This window comes from Rhinolophus sinicus, chromosome 11, assembly GCF_057876585.1.
Source record: "Rhinolophus sinicus isolate RSI-liver-muscle chromosome 11, RSI-T2T, whole genome shotgun sequence".
Classification (NCBI taxonomy): Eukaryota; Metazoa; Chordata; class Mammalia; order Chiroptera; family Rhinolophidae; genus Rhinolophus; species Rhinolophus sinicus.
This window is the reverse complement of record NC_142511.1, coordinates 14,304,669-14,330,453: the sequence shown is the minus strand read 5'-3', so window position 1 is coordinate 14,330,453 and position 25,785 is coordinate 14,304,669. Positions and strand designations below refer to the sequence as shown.

The window sequence follows — 25,785 nt, the reverse complement described above, 5'->3', positions numbered from 1 at the left end:
CTCGTTAATAGAAACATTAAGTCAATAAAGGGAAACTGAATTGCAGAAGTAGAGGAGTGTAGGAGAAAGAAGACAAACGTTGATTCAGATGTTTAATTGGGTGTCGATGTATTATCCAAATAGAAATTTTTATTTGGATAATACATTGGGAACTGCAAATGGAAGTTGGACGAATGTCAGGGTGGAGGATAGATATTTAAGAATCGGAAATTGTATGGTGTAAAACTTATTAGTATGAACACTGGTATTAGAAGAAGTACCAGGAACTTCATAGATATACCAGTGATAATAACGTTTATGTAGAGCAAAAGGGGCAGGGAGCGTAATGAAGACGCATGAAATTCATTAGCGTTACAGCAGCTAAAGGTAGGTATCATCTCAAAATTGAAGGGACAACTAACAATATCTAATGTTGAAATAAAACCAAACATAATAAAAGACTGAGAGTGGTCATTGGATTAGGTGATTTATCGTACATTTTAATTCATTCAACAATGGATTAACAAATTACCTCTATGTAGTTTAGTTGAGAAATTTTTAGATAAAATATTTTATTCACTTGACCCTCAAATTAGAATAACTTAAAGCACCACTCATTTTCTATATCACTAAAAGCTTTTTGGAAAGCCTAACATATAGTTACCAGCTTAGTGGTGAAAAGTATCCTATAATTTATTTGTAATTCTTCAATTTTCTTGTTCTAAAACAGATTTGAGGAAGTTATCTACTGATGCTAAATAATAGGTCAATGATTGAGAACAAAGCAACAAAATTATTTTATTGTTCATAGTTCTTTGAAAGGGCTAAAACCCATCAATTTGAACCACTGCTTCTGTTTTTTTATAAGAACCCATTGACTCAGACTTCATGACTTAAATAAAACTGCAAGAGAAACATTCCCCATATATGGCTCCTATGGAAAGCCATCAAAGCATAATCGACAATTCCAGTGTGACTTACCACAGTGCCATAAATGGCCAGAGAGCCATTGCCAAGTTGACGGATTCTGTGGTTAATTTCAACGTCCACTCCCTTTCTGCTCCACTGGATGGTTGGGGCAGGATCTCCTTTCACCTCACAATTCAGAATTGCATTACCACCGAGTGGTTCAATCCAGTTAGAAGGGTAATCACCTTTAAAGACTGGAGGTTCTGGAAAATAACAGAAGACAAGTATAAGTAAAAGGAAGCTTTGACAACTTTTTCATGATTTTGACTTTGACCTATTTAGAAAGATCATTTAGTGAAGAAGGGGAGGGTAAAGCCACTTTTGAACCCCATACATTTTCCAGAATCAACTGCTCATGCTAATCAACTAGGTAAATTCATCAGTGTCAATAATCTAAGCAGATGATTACACTTTGTGCCAGATGATCTCTTTACTTATTGCTTACCTACTTTTATTGAGTTGTTCATAATTTTCTATTTCTTGTGAATTTGTACATCTGTGAAATAGGGACTAAATGAATTCATAAACTAAACTTATAGCATATTACTACGTAATAAGGAAGCAAAATACAAATCACTTATAAACGCATAATAAGTTAAAAATAGTGCACTTGTACCTACCTTTCACATAAACAAATCCAATTGCCTTCACGAAACCAACGCTGTTCTCTGCGCTGCACACGTAAGTACCTGAATCCTCTTTTGACACCCTTTCAATAACAAGTTCACTGTGTCCATTCACACTGTCAAAGTGGGCTGAGAGAAACAAGTTAGGAAACAACACAAATGCCTCTCAGTCACCTAGGAAAATATCACAACAGCTCAGTGTTTGGCAAGTTAGATTTATGGGTTGGCCAGCAACTGAACCAGAGATCTCATCATGACCTTGGGGAAGAAAGCCTTTTCCGCAGACTTCTTCGGAGCTATTTGCTATGTCTATAGATGCTTGTTTGAAGAATGAAAAACAGCAGAAGGAACAGGAAAAGAGAATGAAAACAAACCTCTTTTAAAATTAGTTTCGATCGAAAGTACACCTTTCATCTCAAAGTGATGCCTAAATCTGGCTCATAGTCTTTCTGGGTTTCAAAAATCTTTCATTCAGAAATACGACATTTTCCATTTCATTGATCTCACCACTGTCTTTCCTCTCAAACAATTTACATCAAAAACATGTAAACTTTTTCAGTTATAATTCAACTAGCTTGGCAAGGCAGAAGGGATGTCATGAAAACATATGCCAGTTAGTGAGAACATGATTAAATTTGTAATAATTCAAACTTCTCCATAAATGGCGATGATATAAATACCTACAAAGGTAGTTATATTTGGAATACAGTATAATGTAAACTTATGTTACTCCTAAAACAACTGATACTAAATAAGTCTCTGGTTAGGCCAGCTGATATCTAATTATATTAGGTATGATTACCTTGCATGCTTTCGCCATTCAAATTCTCTTTTGAGATTTCATATTGCTGAATATTAAGTGATAAATTAAGCTTTAAAAATTTAAATTAGTATTACATCTTCAGAAAACAGTACTGATAAGATATTTAGTGACATATAATATCATGATTAAGGTAATAAAATTGATGGATTCCAGTCATTAACATAAATATAATAGAAAAAAAACTCAAGCTTATTACTACTTTTTCTAGCAAGATAGATATTAAAGGCTAATAGTACAAGATTTGACAACTCAATTTTGGGATAGGACAAGTTTTCATTATTGTGGCATCTTTATGCTGATGACAAAGTCTAACAAAGAGGGAGGAGCCCGTCCTTCCAGCTCCTGGGTTCCAGGCACTACCTTATATGTAATGCACATACTGATAGGAATTTCCCACATAATTGATGGAGATTAATGCATACAGTGAGAAGCAGAGTTCTCCATTAAATTAGGTAGGTCTTCAGGACTCTAGCAGTAGCCACCTTAGTCCATTTATCAATGATGAAGGGGATCCAGAGGGGTTGAGTTTAGGTGCCAGTAGATGCAATATTGTCTTCTTCTGGGGAGGGAGATTATGTTTAGCTTAAAAAATCTACTTATATCCTGCAATAGATGGTCCTGTGATCAACTTATCCTTTCCAAAGAATGGGAAGAACATAAATAGTGGGTATAGGTTAAAATCCAGACAATGGTGCACATTGTACAGAACTTAGAGCAATCAATTCTTCATATAACTTTCCATGAACTCCCAAAGCTAAAGGAAATGGAGATTGGGTTAGAGTTCTGCATGGGTGTATTTATTTTCTTCTGAAGAACGAAATTACCAACCTGGGATAATATTGTTATTGAAGGTCCATGTCAACTTGGGTAATGGAATACCAGTGGCTTTACAGCTTAATCGTAGCTGTTCTCCTTTGTTTAATGACACATCTCCAGGAAGTTCAGTAAAGGTGGGGAGAACATGTACAGTCAGGCTGACAGTGTGTGAGTCTTCACCTGCAGCATTGTTTGCAACACAGGTATAGGTGCCAGAATCCTCCAGCTTAAATAAAGACACATCGCAGTGCTTACAATGATTTAACCTTACATCATATTACAGAAAATACATAAACTTGCATAGCATGGTCCCCAAAGGAGCATGCTTATTTAAAGACGGTTTAAGTTTCCATCTTGTAGTCTGAGCCATCTGACTAGCTTTTGCATAACATGATTTAAAATGCAGAAGACTTTAAACAAAAGCCCTTTCCTTGCAAAACTATAGCATTTTATAGTCGTAAAAGCTCAGCAAACTTCAGATTCTAAAGTTTATTAAACAGCTCATGCACTGCTGTTCTAAAATGTTCTAAAATCAAGAACAAATGATTGTCAAGACTGGTAGCATCTTGACAGCACCACTGGCTGTCTGGGTAATGTGGCAACAAAGACCACCAAAATTATCAAAGGAAATGGCAAGAGTAGGTGCAACATTACCTAAAATTCTATAGTTTCACTTGCTAAATCCAATGGTCAACTCTTGGCACTCATTTTACTGGCTGTGTTGGTGGCATGTGACACAATTATGACTCCCTTCTCTTTGAAGCCATGCCTTCACTTGGCTTCCTGGACACCCCCACTCCCCTGGTTTCTTTCCTACCTGACTGGATGTGCCTTTCCTATCTCCTTTGGCTGACTTTCCCTCAACATTGTCTTAATGTTGGCACGTGAGAGGTCCCAGTCTTTGGTGCTCTTTTCTTCTCTATGTGCACTCAATTCCTTGGTGATGTCACCCAGTCTTATGGCTTTAAATACCATCAATAGCCTGATGAGTATTTCTCAGCCTGGATCTTTCTTCCAAACTTCAATTATATTGAACTTCTCATTTCAACTCTCTGCTTGGATGCCTAAAAGACATCTTACACTCATGTCCAAACCTGAACTCCCAATTTTCTCTTTCTCCTCCCCGATCTACATAGCTGCAGGCTTCATCTCAGTTGATGGCTGTTTTGTCCTTCCAGTTCATGCCTTTGTTCAGACATCCTCTACACTTTTATTTTTCACACTAGCAATTAAGCTAGCAAATCCTCACTTCAAAGAATATGCAAAATCCAACCATGTCTCACCCCTTCTCTGCTAACATTTTCTTTTCTTTTTTTTTTTTTTAAGGAGGGCGCAGCTCACAGTGGCCCATGTGGGGATCAAACCGGCATCCTTGGTGCCAGCAGCACCGCGCTCTAACCAACTGAGTTAACCGTCCACCCCCTCTGCTACTGTTTGCCTTGAGTCCTATCATCTCTCATCCGCCTCCAGACCATCTTCCCAGTAGGTTTTCCTGCTTCTATCTTTGCTTCCCTACTGTCTATTCTCAGCACAATAGCCAATGTAATATTGCAAAAATGAAAATGTAAGGCAGTTAACCTTGCTCCTCTGCCCAGAACTTGCAATGGCTTCTGATTTTACTCTGGGTAAAGGCAAAATTGTTATAATGACCTACAAGACAAGATCTGATCTGGCTTCCATTTTTCTTTGACTTCTTTCTTTCTCTCTTCACTCTCTTTCTTCTTTGCTTTCACTGGCCTCCTGTTTCTCAAATACATCAGGCACATTACCACCTTAAGGTCTTTGCTCTACCAATTTTCTCTGCCTGGGATGCTCCTACCCCAGATATTTGCTTGATTAACTCACTTTCTTCAAGTTTTGCTCAACTGTTACCTTCCCAGTGGGGACTTACTCTGACTATCCTTTTTAAAAACGTAAACTGCACCCCTCCACATCCTAATGCCCTTTACTTTATTTACTTTTATTTTTTATTTCTCTTATTTTTCACACCACTTATTTCCTTTTGACTTATTGTATATATTATTTATTATTATTATGATTGTTAATTATTATTTTTATTGTCTATCTCTCTCCTCTAGAAATAAACTCCATGAGGGTAAGGATCTCTTAATGTATCCATTCATTTCTATTATACTTACCACAACATTTTCCAGAATGAGTTCTCCATAGGGTTCAACAGTGTATTTTCCTAATAAGTTAGCTAAAACAACATTGTCTTTTTTCCAATTAATTGCTGGTGTGGGGATTCCATCAGCCACGCACGGAAGAACAGCTTGTGAGTTCTCATTGACTGTGTAGTATACTTCTGTATTTTGGATTCTGGGTGGCACTATGAAAAGTTTAAAATTCATAGTCATTCAGGTTCAACAATATCTTTATTCTCATTGAAAATTAGCACACAAAAGACTTTTGAAGGCAATTTTGCTAGAAATACTAAAACAAATCTGTTAAAATATTAATTTGTTACTATAAAAGCAATCCATATTTTTGATACTAGTAAGAATTCTAATGGTTTTGAACTTACTGAGTATATTTACAATCAGTTTTTGAGCAAATGACTTAGAACAGGGTTAGATAGCTTTAGATTTTATTTGGCTTTTTGACTTTTCTTTACTTGAGTTTCTTTTACTTATTGCAGTGAAGTGAAACAAACAAACCAACACACAAAAACAACAAAACAAAAATGCTTTTGTGGATATGTATCACAGACATACTGCGAGAACAAACTAATAAAAGTCACTTGTTTAAAACACTCTAAAATACTCAGCCTGTATTGAATATCACAGAGTGCTAAAGAAAAAAAATTTTATTGCAGTATTTCACGTATATACAACAAATGAAAATAAAACCAGGTCAAGGCATTTAATTCAGTTTTTATGCTGTCACAGAGGAAATTTTTATAGTGATTTCAAAACTTTGTATATTTTGATACCAAATATTTCCTGTGCCTCACATTTTTTTCAACTAGAATTTAGGCAATAAAGATGAATTACATATTTTGGTGTACTAAGAAATACCTTAGTGGATGTAGAATTGAGATAGGCTAAAGAAAAAGGCTTTAAAGTATTAAGGATATTTGGCTCAAAACGTGACATATGCTCCCCTTGTAAAACTATGCATTTTGGAAGTTTTCAAACATATCAGTGAGAAATGGATCAATGTTAATGATATTTTAAAAAGTGAAAGGACTACAGTTGGTTTCAGCAAAAAGGAAGCTATTGTGTAGCCTCTAATTTTTCACCCATTTATCATTAGATGAGGAATATATACACACATGTGAATGATATATTCCTAACCATTATAGATAATATGAAAAGCAGAAAAATCTATTTTGCTGAATGGTGCATTTTAAATATTCAATTCATTTTTTCTTTAAATCATGCTGTATTTCACTATTTCTTTTATGCTGGTTTCCAGGGAGTTACTATTGCTTTTTTGCTAGTGGTTTCAGAGTTCCAACATTAGTACATCGACTTCAATTCATTCTTTTTCAAAAGGAAAAATTTAAGGCTATGACGTTATATTTGATTTTAGCCTCTGACCACACCCCCTACATTGTGATATGTAGTGTCCTTATTTTTATAATTTTCTAAATAATCTGAAAATAAAAACATATTCTTTTACCTACTTGTTAGCTAGAATGGTTATTGTTTTAAATTTCCCTGGGGTTGGGGTTTCGGTATTGAAAGTTCATTTCACACTTCTAGCTTTATTGCACTGAGGGAAGGAATTTTGCCTGTATTTTTAAGTCTTAATGATTTCTTTGTTGTTTAGTGGATGGGCAATTTTGGTAAATTTTCCACAAATACTTGAAAAGAAGGAGTATGATTTATTTATTAGCCCCTTATTTATTAAGAGACAAATGCATACTGATTAATTCAATTATATAAACTGAAAGCAGGTATAAATCAAGGAAGACATTTAAAAAACTCATAAATGGTGATTTTTCAGTTTAGCTAAATTATTCATTTATCAATTAAAATATTTTTCCACTTGAAATTTTACTGTAACTATAAAGTTGCAGGAAATTCAAATACACCAGAAAAATTTAAAAAATAACTTTCATAAATTTTTGAAAATAAGAAAAGCAGAAGCTCATCATTAAAATAAGAGTAATAGTATTATTACTAATATTAATGTTACTAGTACTAACAATAGTACTGGAAATAATAGAAACAGTTTGATATTAATAGGTATCCTATTTTATTCTTAAAATATACATTAACAACTAAAATATTTCAATGCTAATCTTTAGCTATTTTGATAGTTGTCTGAATACAAAGGGAAAAAAGGTGATTTTTTTTCCTGTTATAAAAATACACAATATGACATGTCGATGATGTATTATAGAATTGTACACTTAAAATCTATGTAATTTTACTAACCATTGTCACCCAACAAATTTAATTAAAAATATACATGTAATTATTTTGCTACTTTAAAATAATGAATTAAATAGATCTCAGGTTCTCATTACATCCGCACTATATTTATAATGTAAGTCATATGGTGATTAGTTTTGAGCCAAGAGGACTTTCAACTTGAGAAATGAAGTCGAAGAGTCAAAACACAAACGGACTTCTTATAAGCCAAAGTATAGATCACAATAATCACAATAGGAGGGGATTATTGACAACATATTAATTATGTTGGCTACAGTATTAACATCTCTCTTTCTCACACACATATGTGAATACACAAATAAATAATAGCCTACAGGAAACAGATTGGAAGGGCAAGTACCTACACCACACACACACACACACACACACACTCCAGATTTTGAATTATTGGCTTTGCATGGTTTTGATTGCCATCATACGTTTTCTTCATTGTCTTTTCTCTTTGCCATGGGAATGTCGCAGACCGAAATAGTTTATGTTAAACCACCTACCATGGACAGTGAGCTTGGTGCTTGTGCTGCTCGATCCTGCCACATTAGCTGCCATGCACGTGTACTGACCAGTGTCATCAGGCTGAGCAAATGCTATTTGCAGAGCCCCGGAGGTGAGAATGCGCTGGCGGACTGATTCCGTAATTGCATGCCCATCTCTGTGCCACGTTATGTCAGGTGGTGGGAGGCCATCGGCCTCACAGGGCAGTGTGATGGGCTTATCCACAGCAATGACATATTCCTTTGGATGGGGGCTAATGACTGGAGGAACTAAAAGAAACAAAGTTCAACTTTCATCTTAAAAGCATGATTTACACACTACAGTATTGCTCTAGCAAAATGAAGTCACATTGATAAGCAACAAAATCCTGACTTTAGCATATATCATCAAAGGGCCCCTATAGTTTGCTTTCATTTAATTTAGTTCAGAAAATTATTCTCTATGTAGTTAACAAATGTAAACAATAATCAATTATAAATCAGGACATAAACATATTCCTGAGTGATTGGGTGTCTAGAAAATTTAGGCTGTGTTGACAGAGGCATTTTCTTTAACATACATGTATTGTGTGATTCACTTTAGTTACTTAAAATTTTCAAAATCGACCTCTTCAAGGCTTGAAAATTATTCAACTGCTCAAAGATACTCTACTCAAGCATTTTTATAGTGCTTAGCATGGTGTCTTAGCATGGTGTCCGTATTAAATGAAGTATTATTTGAATGAATGAATGAATGAATCATCGAAAATAATTCTTCCCATAAACTCTTCCCATTTCAGAAAACTGTGGAAGGGCTAATGATAAGAATTTCTCTTTCTAGTGTTTACAATAGGCTGATTACTGCTTAGGTATTGGCCTGGATAGTCTATTGAGACAAAGATACATTAAATAAGTATGAGAGACTAATCAACCACGAGCAGGAACAACCAGTCACAAGCACATAAAAAAGGAAGCAGAGGATGGTTCCCTCCCCTTCAGTGCAAGTTCAGAGACCACCATGATGGTGAAAATACCACTTTAAGTGTGTCCTCTGAAGCATCTACCACCCATTCAAGAAAGCTTAAGAGAGACACAAGGCCAACGATAGTCATTGTTATCACATGCTAAGAAAAGGAATCAGAAACAAGATCTCCGAGAACTTTACTAATCCAAGTGATGTCCTGTGCCTGGCAAGGCTTGGGGATCTAGAACTCTCTGCTGTGTTTCCAGAAGAAGCTGTGGAGAAATGGCCAACCAGGCAGAGACCAAATCTTAGGGTACACTAATCGTGACGAGTAAAATAAAGTCAACACGTTGTGAAAAAAATATGAACAAGCATGTTAAAATTATTTATATCAACCGAAATTATTTGGTTGAATTTGTGCCTGCAATTACATACTCTATCTGCAAGGAGAGATGGTATTCAGGATTTTTAACATCTCTAGAGCATGCAGTTAGCTATAGTTGCTTTTGGCACGTTGAAATGCTATCAGTTGTTTAATGCGTTTCTTTGTCCCATAATTGCTCATATCAATATTTTTAATCAACTGGTGAAAACAAACAAACAAACCCTAAAATCTGGAACTGTTCCTTTCTATGACCTCTATGCTGCCAAAATCAATGAACGTGTCTTGGTCTTTATCCTACCTGACCTCTCGTTTACATTCAACAAAGCTACCCACTCACTTGAAATATTCTCCTCTCCTAGTCCCCATCTAGTTTTCCTCTGACATCTCTGCCCTCTCCTTTGTATTTTATTTCCAGCATCCTCTCTTTATTTGGACCCCTAAACAATGCAGTATCCCAGGTCTTTCTCCTTAGCTCTTTTCTGTCCAAATTCTCACTCAGTCTTGTAGACTGAAATACACTGATAATACTTCCAAATTTGTGTCTCAGACTGTATTTCTCCCATGAGCTCTGAATTCATAAATATTCAACTCTCTATTTGACATCTCTGCTAGGATTTCTAATAGTTTTCCACATTTACCATGATTACGCAGAAATTAAATCATGGTTTCCTTCCTCCAAAACCAGTTCCTCCCCTTGCCGTCCCCATGACATTATCATCCACTCATTAGCTCAAGCCCAAAGCCCAGGAAACATAATTAATGCTTCCCTTTTCCTAAGCTCCCAAATCTAATTTATTAGCAATCATGGCAATTATACCTTCAAAAATATTTTGAATCTATCACTTTTATCTGTAACTCACAGAGCTACCCCAACTCAACTCCTGGCCAGACCACAATACCTGCCCTGGATGACTTTAATAATTCTTCCAGCTCTGGTCTTGCCCTTTCTCTAAACTATTATTTACATCGCAGCAAAAGAGCTGTTCCTAAAACCAAACCAGAATCTTGGTTAAATGCTTAAAAGCCTCCCCGCTGCATAGAGAAGGAAATCTAACCTTTCTATGGTCCTTTGGGCGCTCCACGCCTTGGCCCTGTCTTCTTTTCTGATACCCTTCCCATTTTGCCAGACTTCCCGTCACTCACCCCTGCCCAGCCCCTCTGGCATGCTTCTTTTCAGCCTCTTTCCTGCCTTGGAGCCATTGCACATGCTGTCTTCTTTCCCTGGGACACTGCCACCTTTACACGGCTGGCTCATCATTCAAATGTCAAGCTTAAATGGGACCCCCTCAAGGAAGCTACTTTAACCCCTCATCTAAAGTGGCCCCTTTATTTCCCCATTATTCTCCATTTCAGCACTTTGTTTCTTCCTCTGCATAGCATATATCTGAATTTATAATTATTTCATTTACTTGGTAGTTTAGTTTTTTTCTTTTTCCACACTCTAAGGGAAGGATCATGTTTGTCATGTTCAATGTAGTTCCACTTATTATCCCAATAAATATTTGTTGAAAAAAAATTGTTGAAAGTACAAAGAAATTAGGGTTACGATCTGCAGGTAAGTGAGCTCTACTTTCATCATTCATTCACCATAGGAAAATCACACTATAAGAAAATTCAAAATCAGCTAAGGTAAATTCAGTAGCTCAGCACCTATTAGTGTACTTCATCACAAAAGCAATGCATAAGATATGAAAATTATATCAAGAACATATCAGTTAAAATTGAGGAAAACCTGTTTTGTCTTTAGAATAATTTTTTCCTATCAGGTTGGTTTAATTGCAATTATAATTTGTTTTTTAAGTGGCTATTACAATCCGGTGTTTCTTAATGTATCCAAAGTAGTATTTTGGAGAGAATGGTTTTTAAAAAATCACCTTAAATATGTGCTACAATGGAATAGAGTATCAACAGTGGTTCACAGAAGCTCAAACTACGATGAGAAGCTTCAGTTTGCTTATACAGACAATGCAAAGAAACAAAAAACCTCCCCAAACAAATTTTTTTTCTTCACAAGAGTAACAGAGAAGCAAATAGGATGATCTAAACTAAGAATGTTGAGAACTATAGCAGCATAATTATTTTAGATATGCGAATTTTGGTATTCATGGTTATAAACATCTTTGCAATAAAGGTATAGTGATTTGTTATTTAGGTACCTTGAACATTTAACTTGATTTTGCCCAACGCTGTACCAGCTGGATTCTGAGCCACACACATGTAAGTACCAGCATCCTCTCTGACAGCTCTGGAGATCTGTAAGCCACCAGTAGGAAGAACGGCATGGCTTTTGCCTACATCACAGTACAAAAGCAGAGTGAGAAGAGTTTTTATTTTTCTTAAAAAAAAAAAAAAAAAAACCCAAAAACTCATACTGACTTCTGAATTAGAAAACACTGTATTGCTTTGATTTTCTTGTGGAAACAGTGGTACGTACCGGAAGTAATGACATTGATGCCTTCTTTTTGCCAAGTAATGAAAGGACTGGGTGTCCCGGTTGCTTCACATGGTAATAAAATGGGATTGTTTAGAATGACGTCTAGTTCACTTGGCTGAGGCTGAATGAATGGAGGCTCTGTAAGAACCAATCAACAGAAAAAAGCAATGGCACCCGTGACCATGAGGCCAAACATGCCCAGATTCAGAATTCCAAAATATCAGTGATTTGATTGTCCCAGGGAAAAGCGAAATTGGCCATATTACTTTTTTTTTTTTTTTTTGTCCCATGAGAAGAACTCCATTAAAAGACCAGAAGCAGAAACAGATTATAAAAATTCAAGAAGAAAAATAATTTCAGGGTTGTATTGTGTGGATGGTTACTTGTGGGTCTTCTTTAGTCTATGGAAGAATTATCTACCAGGCTTTCATATCCCCAAAATATTACTTGGTTCATAGCTCTAGACAGTACAACCTTTCAAGAATAAACATGACAAACGAAACAAAACAACAGCAAGCTTTTAACGAGTAAATAATCTTCCATACCCTGGACACGAAGGGTCACGTGTCGGTGTGCAGAGCCAGCTGTATTCCTGGCGATACAAGTGTATCTTCCAGCATGGTTTAATTGAGTGGCAAATATTTCAATTGCTCCTGAAAAGGAAAAAGTTTGCATGCACAGTGCATCCTGTTTTTCTGGTTCGATAAACCATGTCTCTCCGATGTTTGTGTTTTCATCCCCATAGCAGTGGTGCTTGGCTTATATTCAAACTTGTGCCCCCTGGAGTACCTAGCATAGTACTTTTAAAATCATAACTAACAACTTTATTGAGGCAACACTTACATACCACAAAATTCACCCACTGAATGTACAGCTCAATGATTTTTGTATATTTACAGAGTTGTGCAACTCTCACCATAATCTAATTTTAGAATAGTTCCATTATGCCAGAAAGAAATCTCATCCCATTTACAATCACTCCTCACTCCCAACCCCAGCCCTAGGTAACACCTAGTCTACTTTCTATCTCTATAGATTTGTCTTTTCTGACATTTCATACAAGTGGAATCGTACAGAAGTCTTTTGTGTCTGACGTCTTTCACTGCGAGCATAGTGTTTGAGTTTCATGTGTTGTAGTATGTGTCAGTATTTTTGATCTATGTTATTGCTAAATAAAATTCCATTGTGTGGATTATCCACGTTTTGTTTGTCCATTCGCCAGTCGATGGGCGACTGAATTGTTTCTACTTTTTGGCTATTGATAATTATGCTGTATGAACATTTGCATACAAGTCTTTGTGTGAACATATGTTTTCATTTCTCTGAGTGAATACCTAAGAATGGAGTTGCTGGATCATATGGTAACTCTTTAACATTTTGAGAAAGTTACAAATTGTTTTCTTGGCACAATACTTTGTGCTGAAGGCAGTTAAGGTATATTTTACAATTTTAATTGCTACCAATCTATACAGGTTTCTGAGATAGCAAAAATACTTTGCTTTGAAAGCCAAGTTCCATCCCAAGAACAAATCTTCCATTATTTGCTTTCTATTGAATAAATAACAAATTCCCTTAGAATTATATGCAAGTTCATAAAACCCTCAGATGTCAGTTGTTGCTTTCATTTGTCTCTGGTGTACCTCCCCAAGCAAGCTGCTTTAAAAAACACCCATGTGAATCATGTATACTTTCCCCTAGCTGAATTATTTTTTCTCTTCACTACTACCAATTGTTCAGTACGTAACTTTTATAAATGATGGCTACTATCACCCTCAAAATTTATGTCATAGCACTTACCACTCAGCCTTATCTGATAAATTATAAAAACCTTATCTGATAAATTATAAAAGCCTATAAATTATAATAACCCTGTTTTAGTTGTGCATCCTCAGAAATTTAGTGTAGTCGATATCCTATGTTAGGCACTCAATGTTGGTTAAACGAATGGACATTCTGTCTGGCCAGTGGAAGAAGGGTGGTTCACTCAAAGGCAAAAAGTAAATTTGTTAAACCTTAGGTTTAGTAAATATGCATGTAATATTCCAGTGATTGTGCTTATTATTAATATATTCAGATCAGTCTTAGATACTAATTATTTTCTTTCCATACTTTTTTTCTCTTTCCCCAGTTCCCCTTCCAACAACTCTAACTGAATTCTTTCCAGATACCCAAGTCCAGGAATGAAGGTGTATTTTTATTTTATTCTTTTGTTTTGGTGCAAAAAAAGCCCCCCATTAATGATTAATCCAACAAATAGATGTGTAATCACTAACCCTGGCCTTACCTGAGGACTGAATTCTGTAGCCGTTCCCCCTGGGAAGCAGTCTTATACTATTTTTCATCCAGTGAATTGAGGGAAACGGAACTCCTGAAGCAGTGCAGGTAATTACTGTTGGCGCATGTTTGGTCACTAGAAAGTCTGTGGGCTCATCAGCTATGGAAGGTGGAACTAAAACAATAACAGTAAAAATAAACAAAAATACACGTGTCCAAACCTTACAGATTTCCAAAGCCTGATCATACATCTTTGTACAGTGAAAGTAAGTGTTAACTAAGAGGACAAAGAAGTTCCTTTTGTGAGGTTGGAATAATGAAATGATATCATTATAATCCCTTTCAGTTTACATACTAAGATGGTTCTACCTTGGACGGTGAGATCCACAGTTCTCTTGTCCTCTCCAGCCTCATTTGTCACCGTGCACTCATAGGTTGCAGTGTCATCCACAGAAGGGGAAATAATTATGAGTGAACCTGAAGAAAGGAGCCTAGAAGATGTCAAAGCAATGAGGTACAATGATTAGTTTTCACAAATGTTTCCAATTTGTTCAACACGGTGCTAGGTTGTGAATTGAGGGAAACGGACCTCTTTCCTCACATTAAAATTAGCATCATGTCTCTGATACTTCATGTATCAGACTTCAAGCTTATATGGCAGTTGGGTAATAAGGCCTCAACCTTGACATTTACAGGAAGGATTGAGTAGCAGGATTGCCTGAAGGGGGAATCTTGCATTTTCTGAATGCTTATAGCATGGTCAGCCATGCTCTCCTAAGTGAAATACAGTGCAAGGAGAACACTGATGATAGCCACTGTTTATTGAGAACTGAATATATTCCTGGCACCATCTCAAATGCTTCACGTAAATTATCTCTAAAGTTCACAGTAACTTTACAGGTCGGTACTTGATTATTTACATTGACAGATGGGTGGGTAACTACAAGTCTATCTGTCTTGCACATTTCCCTCCTTCACACTTCTTTACATGTGTTGCATCCCTAGGAGACGCACAGTACATCTATCAGTAAGTATTTTCCTTAACTGCTAACCAATTCAAAACAAAAGAGACTTGGATCATTTCGAATGTTTAGGACGTTTAGTAAATACACATGCATTATTTAAAGTAAACCTAAATAAGAATATCTGTTTTCTTACTTCAAACTGTGCACTGATAGGGTAGAAATAATTTGATTTAATGGGAACATATTTGACATGCTTTTTTATTGAAGGGCATCGTACATTTTCCACATAGTGTGTGCTTTCAAGTCATTAAACTGCAATGTCAAAAGATTAAAAGGGCGAGAAAGAGAGAGAAGCAATAGCCATTTTAAGTGAGACACCCCTAATTTCATATTTCCTGGTGTATTAGAATAGATTTTTGTCAAAGTAGATCTATGAAAACATTTCTTTTTAGTAATATGGCAAATCCTTTGACAAGATTCCTATCTAGTAACTTAATTGAAATACAAAAAGTGATGCTCATCTATAGCATCAGAAATTCCAAGTGACTTAAAGGTTAACCTTTAAAAAACATGCGTTGTCATATTATGAGCATATGATGCCAGTAAAGCCAGAGGAATGCAAAAATTGGAGAAAATGCTGTTTGTTTTTTCTCCTTACATATGGTGCCAAATGCCTAAGTTGTGTTTCAAGGTACAAAATTTGATTTTTATCCTACAACTAAAGCTTGTTTTTCTTTTTCACCAAATCATGTTTTCATCCATGGTAAAATTCCAAAAGGTGCCAGAAAAATACAGCAGAATGGAAATCTAATCCTGTAAACCTCACTAGCAGTTGTCCACAGGGTTTATGTATAGAAAAGTTGCATCTATGATTCAGAAAAATATTTCAGGTTGGAAAACGAATTCCATATTAAGAAAAAAATATATACTTTTGATATACAAATTTTTCAGACTGTTAATTCTTTTAAAAATATTCTTCTAAATAGTAGGTGGGATTTTTCAATTATATTATTCCTTACCTGTATGAATTCTGATTTTGATCCACATTAAGTAGCTGCCCATTTTTTTTCCAGTTGATTGATGGTTTTGGTATCCCAGTTGTCTCGCAAGCCAGAGTAGTTTGAACATTTACTGTTACAGTTATGTTGGTAGGACCCAGAGCAATCGATGGAGGAACTAAAACAAAGTCATCAAATAAGAGGGAAATACATTCAGCAAATAGTATGCCATTTGAAGTATTTCTGCTGAACTGAAATTAATCATTGGTAACTTGCTTCTAGTTACGAAAACAATCCAGTTCTGTGAATTTAAATAGTGTTGTGATAGTGCTATTCATAATGAGGAGAAATCACGGGTCTTCACTATTTATAATATATTTTAGTATATTTAAACAGCCCTGGATATCAAGGTCTTTATGACCTTACAGGTTTAGGCTATCAAAGAACATGTGACTCAAAGCTTGGACGTTGTTCATAAAACTGTATTTACCATGGACTTGTAAATCTATTCGCCTGCGGTCTGTTCCAGCAACGTTGGTAGCCATACACAAATATCTCCCAGTATCAGTGACATGTGCTGACTGGATATGAAGGAATCCATTTTCCAAGATGGAGTATCTAGAAAAAAGACCACCAATGAAATCCCCTGAATCAGCCTTGGCTGATAATTCACATTTTGACTGACAGTACTTTTAAAGACTTAGTTAAATCCATTTTTAGTCTTTTTCCTGCTTCAGAAATTGACAATGGGGGAGGGGGGGAGGGATATTCTGCAAAGATGCACAGCAGATGGGCCTTGTGATCATAGATGGATTCTCATCATTCTGTTTTGGATATAAATCTTAGGAATTAGGCTTCTAAAGTACTATGTTTTGATTCTATATGAAGATGAAAGACTCATTCTAAACATAACAAGACCAAAATAATTCATTGGAAAAAAGATTCAAGGATTTGTGTTTCAGTTCTTACAGTATTTGTCATCCTTTCCAGCACCGTTACCTTGGGTGATTCCCGGAGAGAATAGCACCATCCTTTCTCCATGTTATCCTTGGGGTTGGCACACCGTCAGCAAAGCATTCCAAAACAGTTGACTTATTTAAGTGAGTGACAAGACTCTGGGGGCCACTCTTTATGCTCGGAGGCACTGCACAAGAGATGCATATGGAAAACTTCATTTATACAACAGCCTGAACTGTGACTCTGAAGTCACACAAGGTGAGCTTGGAGTCAAATATCTAATGTTGCCCACAGCTAATTCAGGTTACTATAAATAGAATTGGGATTTAATTCCTAAAAACTTATTCAATATACTCTGTGTTTAAAAATAAAGAGTAGATGGGGAGAGGGGGCTTTAAATCCCTGATATGGTGTGTGAAATCTGGCTTTCTATGAGAGAGGCTTGAATAAAAATCAGTTCTGGTCTGATGCAAATTCAAGATGATATGTCTTATTTCTCCTTGGCCAAATAATGGTCAGAGAATGTTAACACTGGCACAACTTCACTTTAAATAAAGAACAGAAAGTGGGCTGTTATAAAAAAAAAAGCACATCTGTGATTAATCATGCAAGTTTCAGAGCATGTATTTTATTAATCATTGAGTACATATGGGAATACAAAACCTGAATTTTAATTTTAGTATCAGAGATATTAGTTGTGTGGGTCACCCAATATCCTGTGAAGTTTCATATAGTAAAAAGCCAAAGGGACTGTTTTAAGGAAAAGTCTGTATTATCTTCCTGAAATTTGGCAAATTTTAGTGTTTAGATTTTATATTTGAGAAAATTACAGACAGTCTCTGTCTAGCACATGTGTACTCAAACACCAATATCACTAAAGGTGAACTAAATAATGGGTCGATTGTGATCTGGAGATTTAGGGTATTAACTTCCTTAATGGTGCTGATCTGAATGACACAGAACATCAGGATATGCCTACCAAATGGATATGTATTATCCTCTAAGATAGAGTAATGTACCTTTAATTATTTATTTTTTAAAATTAAGTGAATTTGAATATAGCTATAATACAAATACTATATGTTGTCTTTTTCAAAAGAAATAAGATAACCACAATTAATTTAGTGTGCTCATCTCTTAGAAAGCCCTTAGCTAAATTTTTAAGTTGTGAAACAATGCTTAATTTTTCTTACCATTCACAGTGAGAAAAAATTCTCTTGTAGTCTTTCCTGCAATGTTGCTGGCAACACAGGTATAATTTGCTGTATCGCCTAGATCTGCATTATTAATTTGCAGGTATCTCCCTCCAGATAAGATTCGTACTCGAGGTGTTGCCTGGATTCAGCAAGGACAATTTATCATGAAAACGACAGGAAAAGGAAATAAAATATTACTTTCTAACATCAAAATTACAGTGAACTGTATAGTGCCTGTCTTTCAGTATGCTTTGTCTGCTTCCCCCACCATTATCCTAGTTTCAAAAACCCTTAGAAACTATTTCTATGAGTGTGGTTAACGCAAGGGCATAATAAATGTCCCCAGTTCTCCTGGCCACAATGATCCACTGGAGGGAGGATGGCCCTGTGACTGAGGTTGGGCACATAGCGCCCTCTGCAGGACTTTGCTGCAAGTGTTGGGGAATAAGGCACGGTTTTTTTGACTAGAATCACTGGTGACCTAAGCTTGGTGGCAGTCTTATTACCACGTGGACACAGCCTGCTCTAAAACTCGAGCAGACTTGAGATTCGAAGGAAGCACACAGATGCTTAATTACATGATTAGAGCCTCTGGATCTAGCAATGTGTAAGCTTAAGTTCATATATTGTAACTAATAAATACCTCTTTTTTTCTTTTTCATTTAAGTTGGTTTGAGTTTGAATTCTGTCACTTACAACTGAAAGCTTCCTGATTAGTAAATTAATGTAACTTTGGTTAACTTATAGAAAACAACTATTCTTTACCTTTTTAAAAATAAGTAAATAAATGATTTTAGTCTAAAAATATTTGTTAAGCATTTATTTTGTACCCAGACATGGAACTAAGAATTATGAAAATACAGAGACAATTAAATTTAAACTGTGCTATTTAGTCCAATTGGGGATATAGTAATAAACAAATAATTTTGTATTAGGTTGGTGCAGAAGAAATGTGGCTTTTGCAAATTTTTTTTAACCTTTTAAACCTCACCTACTTTTGCACCAACCTAATATAAATTTAAATGAATGATGCTCATAATTATTAAGAAATGCCAGGTAGCATCATAGACTGATATTTTCTGGTTGTGTCTAAGACGGTACTTCAGAAAGAGCCCAAATAAGACTTTTCTATCATATAGACTCTGTCCCAGGTAGGTATATATTTCTAATGAAAAAAGTTGTTCACACTAAAATATGCAGTTAGGTCCATTTATTTTAAAAGTCCACAGATTTTTTTCTAGGGGTTATTAGTGATAATTTTTTTTTTTTTTTACCTCTGATGAGAATAAGTGATTTCTTAAACATTCATGGCAAGTTCTTTGAAACATATTTGAATTTTTATGTAGGCATAGCGGAGCTTTAGGTTAACAAAAATTTTCAGAGTTGATTTTTATATCTTTCTTCTATAAACATCAGTAAATTCTGCTAACTTACTAACTCTTACTACAATTTTCTTTGGTTCTCTTCCCATTTACCATCAGTGATTCTTCCAAAGTCGACTTCTTTCCTCAGAGAGAACCTCATTCTCGTCTGGTGACCTTGTTTTCCTACTCCACTGCGAAAATCAAAGCCCCAGGCCTGCAATTTTCTCCTCTCATCTCATATACAAACACAGTCGTCATTTCTATGTTCCCATTTCTGTGAGAAAAGGTCAGTCCTCTGTCCAAGGCTAATCTCTTCACCTGTGACCAGGGTACCATTCCTTTCCCATCCAACGCACTTGGCCTTATAAATTTCTCTTTCTCTCTCTCCTACATTTTCAATCTCTTTCATTAAATAAACATGTATGAATCTCTGTTATATTTAGACAAATAGTCCACAATTATTTCTACTTCCTCTTAACACCCCTAACAACTGTAACCTGTCTTCTACTTTCATGGCTCTGTTAAAGAACCATTGTTCAGATCTTTAGTCACTTCCGTGTATTGCCAAAGCCAATGGACACAACTTAATTTGTATCCTAATGTGGCTGGTTAACCACGCCTTCCCTTTTCCTTGGCTTTCAGGACACCAAGATCTCCTATGGTTTATTCTATTCTTCGAGTCCTCCTTCTCAATCCCATTCATTTTTCTCTTCTTCCTTTGCTCGCCTTGCAACTGTCAATATTGCCTTAGGCTTTAGTCTCATACACTGGGCTTCACACTGTAATCTTTCTTTCTGGCCGACCTAATGCAAACCTAAGGCTTCAATAACATGCTCTACCATGGGGACTACCAAATCAAAATTTTTTTATGAATTATGGACCCATATTCCTTAATGATTTTTAGAATCTCCACTTGGATAGTGTAAATGTATTTCAAACTCAAAACATCTAAACCTGAACTCATCTTTATTTTCCCACAACTGGGAAACTCACTCTGTCCTAATAGCCACATCAATTGGTCACATCTAGGATTAGCGTAAACTTCTCCATTCATTCAGTTGCTACATGAACACCGAATGGACTAGAGTGAAATGAACACCTGGGAGGCAAGACTATGCATGAAGGGCCTTGTGAGCTAAGCTGGGCAGTCTAATGCTAATCCTGAAATCTATGGGGAATCTATCAAATAATTTTCATCAAGTTCGACATCAGCCGTACTAAGCTACTTTTCCTCTCATGGCTTTGGACCTGCCATTATCTGTGATTGAAATTACCTTCTTTCTTACCCAACATGTACCCATCAGTTAAAAACAAATTCACCCTTTCTAAGAGGCTCCCCAGGCTGTTCCTTACCCTTAAGCCTGAGTTACTTGCTTCTCCTCTGTCTTTCCATAAAATACCATACATCTCCTTAACATATAATTTATCAGCATTATCCACTGTATAATCTGATTTACTTCTGTATCTTTTCAAACAGTCTGTGAGCTCCTTGAGAGTTAAGACTACTCTCAGTAGCAATCACAGCACCTAGTATTATATAGCAAGCGCACAATAAATAGAGAAACTGAGGCACAACACTGAGGGTTAAGTGATACACATGATGATTTAACATGTAACTCACTCTCAGAATCCAATCTCTCTGTGTTTGGTGATTGGTGTGGTTTGGTGGTGGTGGAAGTCTTTCTGCCTTAGGTGTTAGGGGACATCATCTTTTATAATAAGGCACAGCGTACCATAATAGGCTATACCAACTAACAGGATGAGGAAGAACAAAGGAGGGAAAATAAGATGACTACTAGGATAAGGACAATTAGAAGAACATTCAAAGTCAAGACCAAGCCAACCCTAAAAGGCTACTTAGGAGCCCAGGCTGTCACGCTCAGTGACAACAGACAGTTATCAGCTGAGCATGGGAAGCTTGAGAGAGTCAGTGATACGTTCTTCCAGAACACCAGTTCTAGACTCATGATAGTTCAATTACCCTTGACATCCAAACTCAGACCAGGGAAATTTAGGAACAGGTTTGCTGTAGAGACTTGGCAGGACAGGTCAGTTCTTTTGAGACTCTGAAGGTTTCTTCTCTCTCAAGTAAAGAAATAGCTGAGTGTTTCAAATCCAACTTTAATCCGTGGGCTCCAGGAGATATGTACTAGGGCCAATTTACAGAGCATCTGAATCAAAATACCTGTTGTTTGACCCAGAACCAGTTGCTAACTACCCTAGTAAAGACTGAGAAAAGAAGGAGGCCCATCAAAGGACCCTGTACCCACCTCTGCAATGTTAAATAACTAGTAGCCTGATGCTGTTTGGTTTTGTCTACCTAACAAAGACTCCATAGTTGGTTTTTTTTTTTCCTCAAAATGAATCTGTGGAACTTAGATTTACCTGTAACCGTTCTCCATTTTTAAGCCAGGTGATTACAGGTGGGGGCACTGCATCTGATTTGCACTCCAGTGTCACTTGTCTGTTCCGTAACACAGTGAAGTCCTGGGACTCATCAGTTCCAGCAATATTGGGTGGTACTGGGTGTGAGAACAAATATGTCATAGGCTTTCAATAAACGAGATGTAAAATGGTCTGAATTAAAATAGTTCAACAAATGTTGGTTCTGTTATACGCAATAAAATGCATGAACTTAAAACATTACTCTTTGAATTTATAGTACGAATGATTACAAATAGTGGCATGTGTTTTTACTTTACTCCATACTTTCACATACATTAAGTGACAAAATTCTTCCCACAACCACATGAATGAAAGGATAAGTAATATAATCACATCAATATCACCATTTAACAGGTAAAGCAACTACGGCAAAAAGAAGGGATTCCATGTCCAGAAATGCACTGGGTAATGATTTTCTCTGAACATGGAGACTTGAAAACTATTAAATTAGGGTCTGTTCATCAAAATATACAGAGATATCTATTTTTTCTTAATATGCAGAAATGTATCTATTTAGTGTAACTCATAATACACAATTTACATGTCAATCAGTGGCAGGTCTAATTTGTGTGTAGGGCTGACAGGGAGAGCACTCCTATATTACACAACCCCTGCAGTTTGCACTGCTTAGTCATTTAAGCTGAGAGTGAGATAAAAAGCTTCTGTTTAGTTTTTAAAATTTTCCTTTCTGTAAAGGGTAATTCCCATTTTTATGCCAGAGTCTAACTAACTGGCCCAACTTTTCTAGAAAGAAATTTGGCCTTAAATATGTGTGTGTGTGTGTGTGTGTGTGTGTGTGTGTGTGTAAACAAGTAAGAAATTTCATTTACAGAAATTTATCAAAATAAAATAATTAAGAAAATAGGTCAACATGTATGCACAAGGTTGTCTATAACAGTGTTGCTTATATTGGTGAAAATACAGAAACAGCCTAAACACCCAAAAACAGGGAATGAATTAAATAAATGATGGTATTTCATTAAATGAAATACTATGTAATCACTAAAAATAATTTTATAAAAATTTATTTTTTGACATGAAAGCATGTTCACCGTACTATCAAGTGAGATTAAAAACAAGTTGAATACTATATGCTGTATGATTGCATTTCTGTAACAAAATATTAATATGCAAAATGGTCTTATCTTGTGATTTTTCCTGTGGTGAGATAATTTTTATTATATTATTATCATAATTTATAGTCTATGATTTTAAATCAATAAATATGATTATTTGTGCAGGAACAAAACAAATAACAAGCCCACTGAACTATTCCTGAAAAGCAATGGATCAGTCAAATAAAAGAATCAGATTTGCAAAACATGTATCTCCTAACGTATAAACATATATTATGAATTGCTATGGAGTTGCTCCATGTTCCATATTTATGGCTTCTAATTAGGTATTAGGATATGATGGACTGCAGAACATTTTGCCAAATTTACCATGCACTCTCACTAAATATTCTTTATCATCATCTCCTGCAGGGCTGGATGCCAGGCATGTATATCTTCCCGTATCTTCCACCTACAAAATCCGAATAAGTGAATTACACAGTGTTATCATGTTGGTTTTGGTGATGAGAATAAATAACCACTAGAAAGAATTTAAATGTGTCACACAACGCAAGATTTCATTAAGATTGCATGATAATTAAATTTTAATAAACTGTTTTAACATTTGTGATTTGCACTCTGATAGCAAGTATTGCTTGGCATCTCTATTATATGTAAATCTACATTTTAACAGGGTTTCAATATTTGATCTCAGAATGTTTGCATATTAAGTATATTTAATGATCTCAGAAAAGACACATACATATAGGACCTAGCACTACACATGACAGATTAAATACTCAATGTTTTTGAAGAAATAAGTACTTATAGATTTGAACTGTAGACTGAAAAGTTCAATCAGAGCCTTCATGAAAAAAAATTAAATAAAATACCAGGTCATTTACATAAAGCACATTAATACCATATTTTGAATTTACTTTTGATATATATGGTGAAACAAAAGGGCTATGTTATGTAATTTGGCTGTAAATAGGATCAGACGGATAGCAAAATCTACTATTTTCTAACTAAAACCAGAAGCAGTTCTTTAAAAATTCTCATGCAGTTTCCACTGGAAGCGTTAGTCTTCATTCATGTTTGATGTTGTGTTAACATGGCCCATGCTTATGTACATATAAAGTACACTTCGGAAAATAGATGCTTTTATTACTGTGAAAAATGTATTTTGGAAAAGTAGACTATCTTGTTTGAATTTATTTTACTACTTGAACATGTTTAGTATATTGGGAATTTTTAAATTCTTACATTCAAAACTGATTTTATAGGTTATGGAAAAACTTTTTGCTAGGCTGCAAAAACTCCTTTGAAAAAATTTAAGACCTGTACGTTAAGGTTAGTATGTTTGGAAAAATACTTAAACACAGCTTGAGAAGAATGGTATTCACACAGTCCTTCAATTAAGAATTTAAAATGATGTGCTACTGCCTAGAGAATAATTTCTGAATTTCTCATCATATCGTTAAAACCCCTGAAAGTCAACTCTTGCCTACCAACTCAATTTATTCCCAAATGATGTTTTCTCTTAGCCAAAGTTGAACGATCATTAATGACTACTCTTAAATCTTGCCTCTTTAAAGAACTATTTCCTGACAAGGTATGCCCTTCGGGATATCAGTAGTCATTATCTGTAGCAACATTTTCTAAAATATATTCCATTAATAGAGTTCAAAAATTATAGTGAATCATTTTTTTAGTATAAAATTTTGCAGTTCTTGACATGCATTATGGCTCACAAAGGAGGAGAAGGTACAGTACGTAAAGTCTTCCAAATCAATTTGGTCATAGAACTTTTCCCTCTTTGGAATAAATCACAGACAAGTGTTTGATGAAAGATGTCTTAGGAAACTTTTGTTTCTACCACACAACTTGGAATTTGTAAAACAGACATTATGTGACAGGCAAACTATATGTTTTATACACACACACACACACACACACACACACACACACACACATATATATAAAAGCCAAAGTTCAAATACGTAAAATATAATTTAGTAAGTGCCATAACAGAGATGTGTCCAAAATGCTATGAAAACAGAGGAGAAGAGGAAACAGAGTAGTCTTTGTACTTGATAATATTTAATTTTTCACTTCTATAACGTTTTTAATGGTTTTGTTATTTCTTTTCCTAATTTTATCATACACGTAGTTTTATTTCTCCTAGACAAGTGGAAACTTCTTGAAGGCTGAGAAATGTCTTATATGTTATGTTTGTATCCGCTACGATAGCTAGAACATGTGGTCACCATTTAACACTCTATGGGATCTTTGTCTTATTGGGTTATAACCCAACTTTTCATTCTTTCATTTAAGACCTACCGTAAAGTAACTTTAATCTTCCCCTCAAGCTTTATTTACCATGATTCTTTTATATTTACGATTCCTTTCTACATTTATGATTTCAATTCCACATACTTTCCTGTCTTCATACAACATTCTTTTGCTTTCGTTTTGGTCTGTTGAACTTATAACATTCAAGGGTTTTGATTCAGAAAGTGGTCTGATAGTTTGACTCGTGTTTTCTCGGGGCTAAGGCAATGTTTGATGGAGAGAAGACGGGAACGGAAAGTGTGCTCTCCTTGCTGTTAGACAGAAGAACTGTGCTTTGTTCCACTGGCTAAGCTTTGGAACCAGACCC

The 25,785-nt window shown here is 35.6% G+C and overlaps 1 protein-coding gene across 6 annotated transcripts in view; it reads right to left on the bottom strand.

Annotated features, from left to right (window-relative positions):
• Positions 1–25,785, bottom strand: part of HMCN1 (hemicentin 1) — a 489,269-nt gene that overhangs the window by 47,786 nt on the left and 415,698 nt on the right. For all 6 annotated transcript variants that reach the window (XM_074322402.2, XM_088801634.1, XM_088801635.1 and 3 more), the window contains 16 exons: positions 23,514–23,595; positions 22,009–22,145; positions 18,257–18,398; positions 17,106–17,250; positions 16,597–16,724; positions 16,128–16,284; positions 14,513–14,634; positions 14,154–14,318; positions 12,415–12,522; positions 11,870–12,007; positions 11,592–11,726; positions 8,108–8,377; positions 5,352–5,542; positions 3,226–3,439; positions 1,569–1,703; positions 961–1,151 (listed from right to left, as the gene is read on the bottom strand). In XM_074322402.2, the coding sequence (XP_074178503.2) occupies positions 961–1,151; positions 1,569–1,703; positions 3,226–3,439; positions 5,352–5,542; positions 8,108–8,377; positions 11,592–11,726; positions 11,870–12,007; positions 12,415–12,522; positions 14,154–14,318; positions 14,513–14,634; positions 16,128–16,284; positions 16,597–16,724; positions 17,106–17,250; positions 18,257–18,398; positions 22,009–22,145; positions 23,514–23,595 (2,460 nt within the window). The remainder of the gene's footprint in view (positions 1–960; positions 1,152–1,568; positions 1,704–3,225; positions 3,440–5,351; positions 5,543–8,107; positions 8,378–11,591; positions 11,727–11,869; positions 12,008–12,414; positions 12,523–14,153; positions 14,319–14,512; positions 14,635–16,127; positions 16,285–16,596; positions 16,725–17,105; positions 17,251–18,256; positions 18,399–22,008; positions 22,146–23,513; positions 23,596–25,785) is intronic.